Genomic DNA, 16,715 nt, shown 5'->3' on the forward strand with positions numbered 1-16,715 from the left:
GATTGCCCGTGGCAGGATGAATGAGTTAATATGTAGTCATTGTGTGAGCTGGATATACTCACACACGGTGCTCTGATATCCCACATCAATGGGCTATTGCAAGTTAATGACCAGCTCTGTGAAGGCCCATTTGCACGAAATATGGACAGTGTAAAAACGAGCTGGGAAAGCAGGTGCTGCCGCCGCTGAGTAGCTCATAACCCGGCCATATGGTTGTGAAGAATCTCATTTGGCTGTGCACTCTCACAAAGGCCTGACTCTAAAGAAACCCAAAGCCATTCCTCCAAATGCAGCGAAGACTCCGGACCCTCTAATAACCATTTCCTCCCCTCGTCCCTTTTTCTCTTGTTGCATCGATGAACAGTGTATGAATTTGCATAATCATCTATAGGTAAATGATAGCTACTCTGCTTCGGTCTTCATTTGAATAGAAATGATAAAACTTTTATGGTATAAAAGGAAATCAGTGAAGTGATAACAAATAGTCTAGATGGCATCTATCTCCATCTTTTTGCCGCATTACTTCCTGCTCTCAAACCACAGCATGGATGAGTGAGTGACAGCCAGCCGCAGTCTAACATCCAAAAAAGTTTGGGAACAACATTTTTTTTTATTTCTGGGAACTGTTTGGAGTCAAAGGAGCATAAGACAATAATTAACTGGTCAAAAAAGCCAAGTACCAACACAAAAAATCAAAGTGAACATACACACCAACTGACTGATTTGCATGAAAATAAATGAGAACAAATAATTTCAGCAATAAATAATGACATAAAAAACAACATATTGCCGGAAGATAATGTCATATAAATGAGACATGAAATTAGCTATACATTAATATAAAAAAAAAAAAAATCAAACGCAAAATGACGAGTTGAGCAGACAGACGTTGACGTCACAGTTAGAAAAAAAAAGAAAAACAGAAAAACACCTGTAAGTCAGTAAGGTGCTAGCAATAGATCTCCAAATCCATCATAATCTGTCTTTATTCTGTATTGTTCTGTTTTTTAAATTTCCAATAAAAAAATAAATAACATGATGAAAGTAATTTCAGAAGAAGGAGGGGTCCCTAATACAAGATCTGAGGGAGGTGTTTTCTATTTGACAGATTCCGATGGTCAAATATTCATGCGACTGAAGAGAAACACCATCCAGAGAGACTAGACTTCTAATCTAACAACATTTGCTCCCTGCCTAAACAAATGTTCCTGTGCACATCATTTCTTATCTCCAGGCGATCCTGGCAAAAGAATCAAAATGATTTTTTTTGTCATGTTGCTACAGCAGAAAAATTAAATCAAATTTTCTGTCTATACAAGAGAGAGGATTGTAAATAAAAAACCTCAACAGAAAGTTGAATTTTCTGTACAATATTGACCTGCAAAGCACAACGGCTAGATGTAATAAAATATGTAAACATATTTGCTGTTTTTGACACAGTCATCTGTGACAACAGATAGAATCACACTTGTTCACACTGGAGTTAGTCTTTAGCCTGGATTTTTTTTCTCAGTTTTTTTTTAAAGGTTGTGACAATTACATCTTTGCCAGACACAAATTATGATAATGCATTTTTGCCACGGAATTTCAGGTAATGTAAAGAAAACTGAACATAAAATAAAACAGAAACATGAAATGAAGGGAAAGAAAAAAACGCTATCAGAGATTTAAAATTCAGAGAAATAACAATGCATTGCACATTTTGCCTGGTGGATCCACTCTTGCACGCTTGAACACAATCTAGAATTTGGATGCCATGCATAGCAGTCCAATCCTTAACCGAGACAGGAGGGAGGGAGAAGAATATTGAGATACATTACTGTATCGCATCCTGCTGAGCACTGCCTAGCCAACCCTGACTGGCTCTCATCCTTCCAAAAAACAGACCTAAATTCAATAAATAAATAAATTACTAAATGAATAAACAAATTAAAAAAAAAACTAAAGAAAAGATAGAAATAAAAAAGACAGCTTTAAGTACACGTATACTTTACCTCATATCGCATCCATGAAAGCTACATTTAATGAAACCGCGAAATCAGGTTTTGACTTCCAACTTTCCCGACAATCATTGTTTCTTGAGGTCCCTCACTTACACAGATGCCAGCACCACGTCACATACACCTCACATGCATGCTCAGAATGGCCGAAATGACAGTGATCATATTTTACAGGGTTACAATGGACAAGGTCATTAGAACTCCAAGGATCACACACCTCGACAGTCACTTGGGGTCGTGTGGGTGTTAGAGTGATGTTATTCACACTGTCTCCAGCAGGGACTCCTTAAAAATGTCCACACTGAGTCCCGATGAAGTTACTGCATTGTCTCTCTGTAATGCTTACAATAGTAAGTGTGCTTCCATAAGCCAAAGTTCTTTTGTAAATGTTTCAGCGACTCAATAAGTCTTGAGTTCTCAAGAGATTTTATTCTTTTTAAATCACAGTTGCCAATATGGTACTGTCAAAATGTTTATACTTTGTTCCAAACAGTTCATTTTTTATGTGTAGGGAAATGACTTGATTTCTATACATAATATTCCTTGTCCTTGTCTTTCGGTCTCTTGCTACTGGCGCTGCCTTTGGCGCTGCCGCTGGGCGTTTTATCCTTCACCACAGCGCCATTGGTTTGCGCTGAGTTGCTGATGTAGTTGCGTGTTTCGTCCACCTGGTAGGAACCCTCGTCCCTGTTCCTGTACTTGTACATGGCGTAGAGGAGAATGAGGATGCAGAGGGCAGCAGCTGATACAATGCCCACCACCATGCCCGTGGTACTGCTGGATTCCCGGATCACCTCTGAGGCCCCGGGGGCACCCGCCGTACCACGCCAGGCACTGTGGGCAAGGCGGCAGGCACCGTGCGCAGCATGGGCGAAGTGATGAAGGGGCCCCGTGGCTTGGTGCCGTCCAGATCGAGGGATGTGGGCAGGGGCAGCAGGACTATGTCCGGCTGTGGGGGTTTTACCTCGCGGTTGTTCATTTTCCCGGCGGCAGCTTGGGTGGCGTGTCTGAGGGGACTGCCGCCGGCGGCGTGCCCCGGAGGTCGGGCAGAGGCGAGGTGGGTGTAGTCCTACCTGCCTCAGAGGCTTTGCTAGGCCTCAAGTCCTTGGCCTCCCACTTGGGCGCGAGGGCTTTGTAGCCGCCTTCATAGGCCGATGTGGTCAAGATCTTATCTGTTACCAGGGAGAAGGTGGTGTAAAAATCTTCATCGTCAGTCGGGGGCAGGCTAGAGTCGAAGCTTCGCCAGAGCCAAACCCCGAAATCACCATGCCATCATCATCATCATCATCACCATCATCACCACATCACCATCATCACAATCATCGCTGCCAGTCGGTCGACAAGCAAGGTACCCCCGCCTCAGTGGCCATGGCCAAGGATTCTTTTGGTGGTCCTCAATAATGGTGAGGACGGGGCGGAGGGTTGGGGGGGAGGGGGATGAAGGGAGAACGGGTGGATACAGAAGGGATGTCTATGGGTCCTCGACTAGCACGGGGATGACTAGCTCCCCTCCTGCAGAGTGAAACAGAAAGAGACAACAGTCAGAAGGCCAGAACAGCTTCCATTAGCAGAACAAGAAGCAAACACCAAAAGAATCGGTAAACAAAGAATGTAAAAAGCAAAGCTCAACAAAGGGAAACAAACTGAAGATAAACCAAGAAAGAAGAACAGAAAATACTGCACCAGTGCAAACATGAAACTCAGAACCAAACAAGACCCAAACTGAAAGAAAACAACAGCCATAAATCAAGTATACATTGCATCAAAAGGCTTTGAGGGATGCACGAGGGTGAGCCACGTTACACTGACGCCTCATATTCACTCTACGGATCCTACATGCTCTCAGGAGCTAGATCATGTAAACAGCAGTAGTCATGCTTATCATATGTTCTATGTGCTGCACGTACATTTATCATGATTGTATATAAACTTGTGGCCCTGTATCTAGTTCTTAACCAGTATTTCTGCATTTATTCGCCACAGAAACGACCAGATCAGACTTTTAAGAGGCACATCTCATTTATCTTTGTGTGAATACTTTCAGTCCGTTCAAAACTATAAGCACCCGTCGATGCGTTGTGGATAAAAAGCAGCAGAGGCTATTAGCATTTGTTTGCAATTCAAGTGCGAGATTGTGGGCCTGAAAGCAAGTTAACTAAGGTCTGAAATGAGAAACTATTTGTAAGGTTGTTTCCATCCACTGTAGCCGCTCAGAGAGGAGCTTTTTAACCCTGCTGACCTACACGGCTGAACAAATACTAACAGCTCCTGCATCACAGAGCTGAAAAATGACAGAAACAAATAAAGGAACGCTATTTCTTTTAAACTCCGGAGTCCAAAAAAATATTATCTTGTGCCTCTTAAAAACCTGACTGAGGTTTACGACTGCCTCCAGAAGAAAACGCTACCGGGAAAAAAGTCACCACTCAACTGTTGACATGATTGAGTGAGCATAGTGGGCTCCCCTACTTGCCCTAGCCTCTTGCCTTTTGACCCTACAGTTACCACAGTGGCACAAAGTCACCGGGCAGTTCACCGACACCTGAATGTTTCCTCATTGTACCAGAATCCAGCTTGTAACAGCCCGTGTTCTCCATTTGGAAATTACTTCATTATTCAGCTTGCAAGACTTAAGGGACAGAGCCACGCTTCCAGTACCCCCCACTATTTCTAATTAATCAATTCCATTTTACTGGTGAAGTGGTTCGACTACTACAAAGACTTTGAAACATTCAGATGTCCATTGAAGCTGCTTATCCTCTTGCCAAAGTGGCTTGTTTGTACATAGCAAAGGCTCACAAACAGGGCACTATAAAGAGATGCAAACCTTTTGGAACAATAAAGAAAAAAGAAGAAAAAAGAAAAAACGCAACAGAAACGAAGGAAAACCAAAAAATAATAAGAATTAAGGCATTGCAAAAAGAGTTCAGAGTTAGAGCAAACATTGTAAGAAACATTCACAAAGTAAAGCCACAGATAGAGTTATCCAGAAAAAGGATTAGTAAGTAGAAAAACAGGTACAAAATAATAACAACAAAAAAAAAGCTCGGAAAATCATAAAAGCCTACGAAAAAAGAACAGTTTTCAAAGGAAGAAAGCATACCATCAGTTTTGTCAACTTACATCAACAAATTGCCCGCATGATTTTGGCAGGAAGAAAAAAATTTACAAAAGAAAGTTGTGTAAGAATGCCTTTGGACAAGTTAGGTTAATTTCTTTTAACAGTTTCTGATTACGTAGTATATATTTCTCTTTTTTAGACAGGATGGCACAGGGAGGCAACAACACATACATCCACACATCATGACATGAAAAATAATCTTCACCATTCTGTTCAGGATATCTTTCAGTATTTTTTTTTGTTCTTTTTCATAATCATTTGTATAAAAAGAAAACGGTATATCTATAATTCTGATTGATAAGTCTCTCCATAATATCTAACAGCCCGATTGGATGACTCTTGTTCGTTTTTTTTGTTCTTTTTTAAATACTGTCTTTAGCTTGTTCATCAGTTATGAACAAATGGATGACTGTACATATCTTAGAATCTCTACGTAAAGGGTTCGGGAGGAGGGGGTGTGAGACGGGGGTGGGACCTATGAACATACTAGGAAGGAAATGACATAGATGGGGGTGAACGTGTACATCAGTTGCCATGTCCATGTAAAGGCGGCACGAAGCGGTCGGGCGGCATTAGAGCTTTTGGCTGTAAGGAAGGGATGGGGATATACAAACAATGAGCATATACATGCCCATCTACAAAAGAGAACAGCACTCTCAACACTGACAGTTTTACAAACCCTAAGCTGCAACTTCTTTTGCCATGCACAAAAAATTAACAGACTCATTCATCGATTAAATCCAAATTTCAATTCAGAGAGATAGCTACTGAGTGACAGGTGAATATTAGAGATCAGCATAGAAACAGTTTGGAACAGTTTTCACAGATAAAGGGTTTTTACTTTGGAGGTGGCTTCTCTTTTTTCTCTATGAAAGCGTTTTCTGAATTTTAAAATCCCAATGCAGCTGCTTGGTTTTTGTCATCCAATCTTTAAAAGGCCTTCTGTTGCTTATGAAACAGCCATTAATTCATAGAGAAAAGAGGAAGCTTCATTCTAATTAGGGTGGGGAGAAAATCATTAAAACATTGGCAATTCTTAGCAAATTAGCAAGTTAAAAATTTGAACATTTTTCAGAAAAAAAAAACAGAGAGTCACATATATGTGTACTGACATATATGTAAGAAAAAGACAAAATAATAGTAATAATAATAATAAAACAGATTAGCAAGCAAGAAAGAAAGGCATCAAATTTCTCACACTATCAAAGATGAACAACCAGAAAGCACACACTGAGGCAGACAAAGAGAGGGGGGGACAGTTTATAGGCAAAGTGTCACCACCTTCGTTTAACTAATAATAAACACTTTATTATTAGTTACTTCAATACATTTCTCTTGTTAGTATTTTTAAAACACGGGACAGGGCGTGCAATCTGGATGTACGTCAGAGAAAGAGAGGCAAAATCAGACACGTTTTATCGTTTTCTTTGGATGTTTTAGTTCCACTATAAGAAGTTGGGTTAATGCATGCTTAAGTAAGTTGCATTTAGGGAGAGTAATATACAATAACAATACAGCAAGCCAGGGGACAGGTGAAGGGGGGAAAGGCCTTAAGAAGGGGTCAGAGGTCAGTAAAGGTCACTGCCATCAAGGGCTGTGGGATATTTTCTCAAGCAAATAAAACCATTCATTAGCAGTTATCAGGGGGAGAAGGTGCATCGTGGGTGATATATAACCAGCATTATGTGGCATTTAGGCCCACCACAGTCGCTAATTAATCAAGACGGGGGAGCAGAGAGGTAATTAATGAGCTACTTTTGGAAAAAATTATTATCAAATGTTTAGATGCTTTGGGTTATTTGCATAACCAACAGCCTTCGCTTGACAGATAAACATCTGGAGTTCCACAAGAGGGCGCAGGGTGGCGAGTTTATTTATGCCTCTGGTGAATTGGAGGAGATGTGCACATTTGTCTTCACATATCAGGTTTTGGTTCGTCCTCTGCAGGCAGCGGCGGTTTACGGAAGCCTCATTCATTTAGCAAAAACCGGGACCGTGAGCTAAGCATTACTGAGTAAATATGGCATCTGTCGCACTGCACAGACGGAGAATTATCAACAGTGACAATTTAAATGTGAGCTTCCTGACTGGTGGACTGTGCTCCGGAGAATGTCTGACATGATACAGAGTGGCTCTGTGAGGCGTTACAATGATGTTCTCCTCCACTAACAGCGACTGCTCGTGTTGCATGACAATATTCCGATAACAGAATCAAAATGCTTGCCCTGTTAAATAAACAGTGGCAGCGCGGAGCGAGTGATTTCATCCAAGGCTTTATTTGCCCCGACTCTGCTCTTGTTGTCTCGGCCTTGTTTGCATGCTTCCACTCCATCCTTGGCTAACAGCTAACAGCGACTGTTAGCTCTGCGCTATATCAACAAACCACTTGGATGGGAGGGGGATCGCTGCAGTTAAGGGGGTCTCCGGTAAAGTCAGTGCAGAGGACCTTGATGTTTTGGTAAACACTTTAATCCTGTGTAAGCTCTTGCACAAGCGTTGCATTTCTGAAGCAGACAAACATGGCGCTTTCTAATGGGTTTGCTCAACCAGATTGCGTTTGTTTTCCGAACTTGTAAAGATGGATGGGGATTTTATTCTAAGCCTCAGCCTCACTGGCAAATAATTCTCCACTCTGCTAGACCTACAGCCGGTTACTCTGTTTTCTTTCTCTTTAGGCAGAAAAAAAAAGAGTCAGGGCTTCTGATTACCAAGTGCCTCTTCTGACTAGCCTTTGCATCACTGAGAAAAACTCATCTGCAAAAATGGAAAACATGAAACAAACTTAATTTTAAAGCTATTCCTCTTTTCATCCCTCCATGTAATAAAGACACTATCTGCCGCACGCCTCTGTGGGCTTTTGAAGAGGAATTAAAGTAAATATAGTTACTACTAAATGGCTGATTGACTACCTCAGCAGCTTGAAGGCTGCAGATGCAGAAATCTCAGTGCTGCACTTTCTCTTCACTTCCCTCCGCTCCCTCTCTTCTCTCCCAGGTCTGATCCCCGTGTCCATCCAACGTTTGCTGAGGCTTCCGAATGGAGATGAATCCTGACGGTGTGTCGAGGATTTGACGACGCTACTCCATAAAAGCGGAAAGCACCAGCACCAACCATGGATGAACTGAGTCAATGGGATTTCGACGCTGCAAATTGTGGGTGAGTCAGTGGTTTGGGGGCCCTGAAATCCCATTGTGGTGCGAGCATTGTGCCCAGAGACCTGCTGTAGCAGATTCATTCACCTCTACCTACTACAGGTAGGGAACTGATTACCAGAGAGGCAGCAACACACAGATTCTGAGTGCGGACACACTTACAGGGACATGCTAGGGATTATATTGGTGTGCTGTGCAACGACTGAGCTTTCTGGAAACATGCACCTTAAAAGCACTTTAGCCTGCCATTAAATTATCTTATCTTGCCTGTGCACACCCCTGCAGAGAGAGGCCTAATTTTTCACTGATGGACGTTCATTTCCATCCATAAAAGTTGCACGCTATTCCGTTTACAGCCCCAGCAAGTGCAGAAATCCTCGCTGCAAGGATGCACAAACCACCTCCGGCTGCCTGAGGAAGAACTCACTCCTGGTAAAGCCTCGGTGCATGGCAGATAGCTCTTAATCCATCATCATGTGGCCGGCCGCAGTCTGGTATATTAAATTGGCATCTCCAGCAGGCGTGGCGACTCGCCCCTGTCAGCTGGTCGATTTGCTGTACGGCCATTAGGCTGCACCTCTGCACTCGGCGGACATGTGTCAGCTGGATAACCTTTAAACTGATCTGAGGCCTGTGTTGAAGTGACAGCCAGCCCGATGGGGCTTGACGGAAGCCATAGCCGACGCCACAAGAAAATTCAGTGATCCATCCCTATCATACTTCATTCTGCACCTTCCACTTGGGTCTTCATAAACAGCGATGAAGAAATCGCACAACGTTACATCCCTGCTTCGAGTCTATCATTAATTTGAGGCACAGACCCAAGACCTTATCTACTCGAAGCCAATGAGATGAGGAGACATCTATAAATACTGTATGTTGCATCTGTTTGATCTGTGCTCCACTTGTTCAAAGGCTGAGGGTAATGGTGCATGCAGGACCATTCATGGTCCGTTTATTAAAACTGTTTTTACGATGTATTTGACTGTCACATAAAATGCAACAGTTAGCTTGTACCAGAGATTTGCAGGGGGCTGTGCTTTCTAGGAAAATGACAGTGCTGGTTGTTGTTCAAGACGACTGAAGCAACCTACCTGTATGTTTATGCTGGAGGTAGTTTGGCATTCTTATAGCGCAGCAAAAAGTAAAATGTGGAGGGTGCTGGGGTGACCTTTGGGTGCACAAAGCAAAGATTTGCTTCAACAGTCAAAGCTCATCTTCCCCTAACCATAAACCTTTATTAGACAATCTTGAGACCACTTGGGGACAGCGTAACAAACTGTAAACCCAACGATACAAACATATAGAAGATTAATATGGCAAATGTAGCTCACTTTTGGTCTCCACCGATTCTATAGGTAAGTATCCCTCTACAAGTAAGAATTAAACCAATTAACAATAAGCTAAAGGATGTTAAAATGGGGAACTGCAGAGTGATACTCCTCTCTGGATTCTGGTTTATGCCATCAGCAGATTTTTTGTATAGCACTTAAGCCCTATTTGCATGGGAATAGAGTTACCTGGAGACCTGTAGTAATTAGTAATAACTGCCGAGGTCATCTGTGATCTTAATCCCTTGTAAATCTGCCATGTCTGTAATTTCTAAAGTACAAAATGCGACTGCACACTTCCTTCTACGTTTCACCAAGGCCTTGTGATAATATTAGCTGTGCGCAATTTGCTTTGGCATCATTTTTCAATTTCTAATCTTCTTTTATCTGCATCTTTCCTGTTTGAGAATTATGGAGGCTGCACTGGCAATTGTAAATGGATGTTTCGAGAATATTGGGGGCAAACTCAGGAGATTCATGTCGCTACATAGCGTGAAGTTCAATTCACAGAAAGCTCAAATCCATCAGAAGAGCAAAATCAATAAAAATCATTGGATGGATCTTTCAGCTACAGTTAGCATATGGAGGCTTATTGGTGTCAAATCTGCAGATGTCAGTGAAATCGAGTAAAGCTCAGACTTCACTTATCCAAATAGAGCTTAAGTCATGTGATGCATTGCTATTAGAAAAAATACAGACTGGAGCAGCTTTCAATAAAATGCCTAAACCGGAGACACGGATGTGGCAGATCAGAAAATGTTGAGCAATTTTCCCACTTTTTGTTTGCACTTTTAACAGGTATTGCAGGTATTTCGTACACTATACTGCTCACTTTAAAGTGGATCCTCATCACGGCTGGAGGTTTTTTCTCATAGCAGACACTCTAACATGGCATAGCAGTTAAAAAAAAGAAAGAAGTGTAACTAATAACAATAATGACGGCTCTGTTCCAAATGAGTTTCCAGATTATGAAAACTGTCTGCCTGATATGGCTTTCGGGCACCGCTAACAGTAAATGAAGCAAAGACATCATTAATGTTATTAGTCACACCTGGGCTCTTCCAGCTCTGAAAATATAAAACATCTGCTGTGACAAAGACTTTTTTTCTTCGGGTTAGTCCCATTAAAAAGCAGACTTTTTATATTGTGCTCGTTATTAATCAGAATTATTCTCACCAGGGTCTAGCTCGCCGGCGTTAATGTTTTAAAGGATTTTAGCAACTTGTACGTACTGTATGGACAACTCAAACATTCTGGTTTGCACTTGTGGATTAATGAAAATCATTTGCATCAATTACTACAATCTAATTACATATTAATCATAAAATTGCTCTGATTACACGGTAATGACGAGCCGCAGTGCTGTTAATCACTGTGAAATTACATCATAAATTGAGTTGGTATTGCTTTTTCTGCTTCATATCTTATTTTCGCCATTGATTTCCAGGTAGCAAGTGCATATAGTTCTTTTTTCTTTTTTTTTAAAGATGTAAATGTGTGCAGGCTGCTGCTCGGAGGACTGTCAGGGATCTCACTTGCACACTCCTTTATTTGCTCTCTTGTGGAACTCACACGGGATAAAGGAGGGGGGAAAGGTAACAGTTTTTATTAAACACACACACACACATATAGACAACACAACCACGAGACGACCAGCAGACAACACAGGCTGCTTTGGCAGACACAGACGGAGCACTGACAGAGACAGCAGGCGCAAGCATCCAACACGAGACGCCTCCGAGGACGGAGGAGCTGCTGCGGGGAACAGCGGCGGTGCAGCAGGCCCACCGCTGTAGCCCCCCGCTCACAAACACGTAGTAGAAGCCAGGTGAGGGGAGGGTTTTGTTTTACTAGCTTGAGACTTATGGGTGGAGAAGAAACGGCACATAAAATGGATGCCAATCATATCCATGCAGAAGCGAGGGGTAGTAGTGGGGGTTGTGGGGAGGAGAGGATAGTTAGTTAGTCTATAGAGCTGCGGTACAGTCCAGTACAGTGTGCATGCCACAAATGCCTTCTACTTGGAGCAACAGATAGAATAGAAAAACAGATATACTTTGTGGCAATAAAAGTCTTTTTATGCCATCTGCATTCAAACAGACATGTATATGCAGAAAGGCTAAAAGAAAGAAGGTGGGTGAGTCGGGATGGAGGGGGAGGAATGGGGTCGGGTGGGTGGGTGGGGTTTAACGCTCGGAAGAAGAAGAAGAGGGGTTGGGGAGAGACAGGGAGTCATTCTTTCACACACAACTTTCTTGAGACAGAATGGGGTTGCCTGCACAAGGCCAAAAAAAGGATGATGGCAAGAAAAGATTTTGTTGCCGTTCATTTCCCTATGTTGTATCGAAAAATGTGGGGAGGAGGAGGTGGGGAGGATGTTTCTTTAGAAGCCATATGGCACGAAAAATTATATTTAAAAAAAATAAGATATATAAACACAAAACTTGATGAGGAGGAGAACTTTGAATTTTTCAACCACCAAAAGTTCATGCGGCACAAGATGAGGCAAAAAACGGGAGGAGCGGCTCTATCCTTGCTTGGAGGATGGACGACGGATGATGAGGAGGAGGACACCAAAGAAATCATAATAACAACAAAAGAAATAAACAACAACCACAACAAAACAAAACAAAAACATAAAAAAAAAAAAAATCACCCCCCAAGTCAACCCACCCCCGGCCCACCAAACGTAAATAAACAAACAAACAAAAAAAAAAGCTCAAATCTTAAGCGACCCAGCAGGTCCAAATCGATACAGAAGAGAGATGTTCATATGTGCATCACAGGAGAAAGAAACAAAATGCAACAGAAAAAAGAAAAACCAACGTCATGTCATGCAACTGTTCATACGACTGGAAGCGGGGCAAGGAATGAGGATATGAATTTCTGTGTCAACATGGTGAAATGTACGGTATGTATGAGTGTGTATATGCTGCCACTATATGAGGGGAGGGTACCATGGTGTCTGAGTAGAAACTTCTTACTCTGCGCTTGGTTGCACTTCCACTTTTTGAGAATACTTGGGTTTGAGGTTTACAAAAATGAAACAAAACACATGAGGTGTAAAAAAAAATAGCCCATTTAATTTCAATAATCAGCGACTTGCGGTAGATAACGCACCTAAATGCTGCATGGACGCACACAGAAAATGGCTTTTCTCTCCACATCAAAAAGCCATAAGCACAAGAACCTAAATGTGGTCATAATTTCAAGGAAACAAATGCTATTACAGTGTGATAAGGCTTCAAAGGAAATGAGTTCCTTGAGCAGATTGGGGAAAAAAATGGCAAAATTACAGGGAGAGTATCTGCTAAAGTGCACGAACGGAAGTCATTTCCGAGAGAAATAAATAAAGGCTTGATTGTTCTGTTATGTTCTCAAGCCACCGATAACGAAAAGTGAAAGGGCAGTGCATTGTTTCAGCTGAGGCTCATTATTAGCGGAGGGAAAAAGTGGACATATGCTTGGTGTTACGCTGAGCCATGTTTAGCCAGATTAGCACGGCATCAATTAGTCTCCTATGATGGTATTTTGAAGGACAGTGAAGCAATCAAATTGCCGTAGCTGCTAATGATTTTCAGAGTGCCTAAGGGGAGCTGCTTTTTCTAATACTGAGTCAGTTTCAATACCAGCCTCCTGGTTTATTCCTTGTTATTAGGATGAGTGCCAGCTGCTCCTGGGCAGAAGCTTGACTGACAGCTGCTCATTCAAAAGTCGTCCAAACCCAAGTTGCCTCAAAATAACCACTCCTTTTAAAATCTGCACCATTATTTCCATCTTTTCTTTGTGAATATCACTTTGAACTAATCACAAAGTGATACCTGTGTGTGTTTGTGTGTGTGTTTGCGTGTAAAAGGGAGGAGGGAAGAGAGACGATGCGCACAGAAATTCGAGGATATCTGTTCTCTATTAGAATGTTTCAGGTAAGGCAAGCCTCCGACGAAGGAAACAGAGGTACAAACAAGAGAAGAAGGAAAAGGGAGGAAGAGGCTCTGTTGCAGTTAGTCTGCTACATATCACAGTATCTAGGCTGAAAGCATCTTTGTTCTCGAAAGAATCTCAAAATGTATCCTCTGTCAAGAGAGACGCACACACGCACAGCAAGAGGAAATCAACCAAGTACAGGACAGATACATTTTGAAGCATCAGTGCGGGCGACATGGGGCTTGATACTAATTTCGTACTTTGTTGAGTAAAGTTTTGCTCTCGATCGAATGCTGAGAGAACAAAATTAGTATCAACGCTTCGTCATGTCTGCAACCAGTGGCCCCATAGCTAAGTGTAACTTGTCTCAGAGATGGAAGCTTTAACAGGCCCTGCTTGCATTTACTACTTTTTTTTTTTTTAACGGTTAAAGCTGTGACTTCCTCCAGAGAGCACGCTAAAGTTGAATAAAGTTAATTCTTACTGCTTTCATCCATCTCCAAAGAGTTCTTTAAAAAACTTTTTTTTGATATACACTGAGAAACTCCTCTTGCTAATGTATATTTCTCAAAGTGGCTACTTCATTATTTTTTTTTATTTTTTTTTGAAGTTACACTTGAAGCTCCCATGGGACATGATGCTAAGAGGAGAAGCCTCCTCGGTAGCAAATCAAAGAAAGATAAGGAGAAGTAAGACCAGGTTCAGAGCAAGCACAACTCGACACACTCATCCCACCTGTGTGTCCGGAGTCGCACTCTTCCAGGTCCTCGTCGTCGCTGGAGCACTCGGCTGACGAAACAATGTCATCCGTTGTCTGTTAGGGAAGAGACACATTCACACACACACACACACACACACACATAACACAAACACACACACAAGCACAGGAAAATGTGGTTAGGCCCGCTGCAGCATAGTGAGTCCTCAACCCAGCCGTTCCATTCAAGGATATCTCTGCACGCACAGGCCTCTCCGCCTGTCCTTCGGCTTCCATATATCACTTGGAGTCAATCATATTTCACAGTGTTTATCATTCTTCACTTTATGTGCTTTCCACCTCCGCAGATAATTGTTTTCCTTCACCCTCCGCACTCTGCCTCCGACTATTTATCGCCTCTCTCCTCCTCCATCGTCCACAATCAATGGACCCACCAAGCCCACACAGATCAACGGCGTCCCGGCCTCTGATTTGTGCTAAAGGGTGAGGAAGGCGGAGGGGGAGGGAGGGAGGGAGGGAGGGACGGGGCGGCGGACTCGGCAGCTACACCCGGACCGGCGATGGATTATCTGCACCCTCCAGTTCCCACAATTCTGATTTATCCCCCCCACCACCTCCCCTTCTCTTTTGGGTCGACCCATGGAGGACAGAGGGGGGAGACTGTATTTCAGCAGTGGTGCACTGGGCAGCCGGCGTTTATTAGAATGAATCAGCGGGGCGATAAAATAAGCCCTGTCACCAAGCAGGGTTATGAAATCAGAGTGCTGATTGAGTTTTCCAGTCCTGGCCAAGGGTGTGGAGCACTAAATATCATTGAGTTTGACAGACTAATGAAAGCGCCCCCATGCTTGTGCTGCCGCTTTTCAACCGGGCCAACAGAGAGCCGTCCACCTCCAGCCGTATGCCGATGTACTACATGCATGTTCAAGCCAACCACACAGGGAGGAAAGCTGATTCTTCAAAGCGTATTCCCAGTGTGTGCCATGATTACGTATGATGGGCCGTGTTATTTTCTGTAGCAGTACATTTGATAATGTGTTAATGCGTGTTTGCGCCCCTGTGCATAATGTACCACATTATGTACTGTACTCCAGCATGACGAGGCCCCAAAAAAATACAGAAAAAAAATACTATGCAAAAAGGGAGGCTCTAAACTAAATTGCTGTAAAATATGGCCCCCTGGTAAACATGACATTATTTATTGAAGCCACATTACGGGCGTAAAAGTCTTGGTTATTGCTGAAAGAGGGTTATTGCTTGTTATTATGATAGCAGCAGATGTGGGAGGCAGGGACACAGAGAGAGAGATGAAAAACCCGAGCCACTTCAAAGTCTGTTCCAGCAATTTCAGCCCGAGACCATCTCACCATAACCCAGCATCAACCGAAAACACTGCCTTTCTCTTGTCCATTCATGCTGCATTTCTCTGCAGTCGACGCAGACAGCATCTCAGCACGGCAAACGTGTTCGCTGCTCTGGATGCATCGACTTCGCAGAGCCTTCTACTCACATCCTCCCATCTGTGTCTTCAAAATACCAAGTTTTATCTCAATAAATCACATTTAATTATCAGTGCTGTAGCAAACCTTCTCATTTTGAAATAAAATCAGTACTTGGACACATGAAGCGCATGTATCCACAGCCTTGTTCCAGAGCTTCGTTGTGAAAATGAGTCAAGTAAAACTGACTATGTTATTTTATTATTTTTCAGCTGTCTGTGTTCACCACTGAGGTGAGAAGGAAAAAGAGCTGCAGCACCAGATGTCAAATACTGAGCAGAGAACAGCGTCTGGAACATTTATGTAACAAACACTTACAGATGGGTGACAAATAAAAGGAAAAAACAGAATAAATGAGTGGAGAAATGCAACCGAAGCAAACACTTCTAAGATCCACAGCATGGTACAATTACCATCCAAATGGTGTAACTGAAAAGTCTGAAAGGTCTAGCTGGCTTCGAAAGAGGGTTCACTGTTGGTGCACAGATGGCAGGAGCTTCAGTCACAAAGACGCTCAACTGGTTTCAAAAGTTACATTCGTGGAAAAGACAGCAGTAAAAAGGGATGTTATAGTAGAGTTGTAGAGAAGACGACTGCACATTTGAGAGTTCAGTGATGTAAAAACCAAAAAAGCTCATATGAGTTATCCTTCCCCATATTCTCAACAAGCTGATGGCTCTGTTTGCTGTGGGGGCCTTTCTCTGGCATGTTTAGGGTCTTAAGGTCGTGGCAAATCAATTGTTCTAAGTGACTACCTTTACGCAGTGATGATATATTTCTATGCTGGTGGGAGTGGTTTCTTTCAGGATGATAATTCCTCCTATCCATAGGGCACAAGTGGTCACTGAAGGGTTTGATGAAAATTACATGAATCGTATTGCTGTGGCCTTTGCAGTAACCTATAGGAGATTTTTTTTAACCAGTGAGACATTGGGTTCAAGTCCAACTGAGCAACTATGGTTGTTCTTGG

At 42.6% G+C, this 16,715-nt stretch overlaps 1 protein-coding gene across 1 annotated transcript in view; it reads right to left on the reverse strand.

Moving 5' to 3' along the window:
- Positions 1-590: 590 nt before the first annotated feature.
- Positions 591-16,715, reverse strand: part of LOC110957341 (neurexin-3b) — a 373,395-nt gene continuing 357,270 nt past the window's right edge. The window contains 10 exon segments of the mRNA XM_051936556.1: positions 591-2,802; positions 2,805-2,987; positions 2,990-3,238; positions 3,241-3,303; positions 3,306-3,336; positions 3,338-3,391; positions 3,394-3,429; positions 3,431-3,474; positions 3,477-3,512; positions 14,264-14,342. Of these exon segments, the coding sequence (XP_051792516.1) occupies positions 2,528-2,802; positions 2,805-2,987; positions 2,990-3,238; positions 3,241-3,303; positions 3,306-3,336; positions 3,338-3,391; positions 3,394-3,429; positions 3,431-3,474; positions 3,477-3,512; positions 14,264-14,342 (1,050 nt within the window). The 3' untranslated portion in view covers positions 591-2,527.

The sequence above is a fragment of the Acanthochromis polyacanthus genome, chromosome 16 (assembly GCF_021347895.1).
Source record: "Acanthochromis polyacanthus isolate Apoly-LR-REF ecotype Palm Island chromosome 16, KAUST_Apoly_ChrSc, whole genome shotgun sequence".
In the NCBI taxonomy this organism is placed as follows: domain Eukaryota; kingdom Metazoa; phylum Chordata; class Actinopteri; family Pomacentridae; genus Acanthochromis; species Acanthochromis polyacanthus.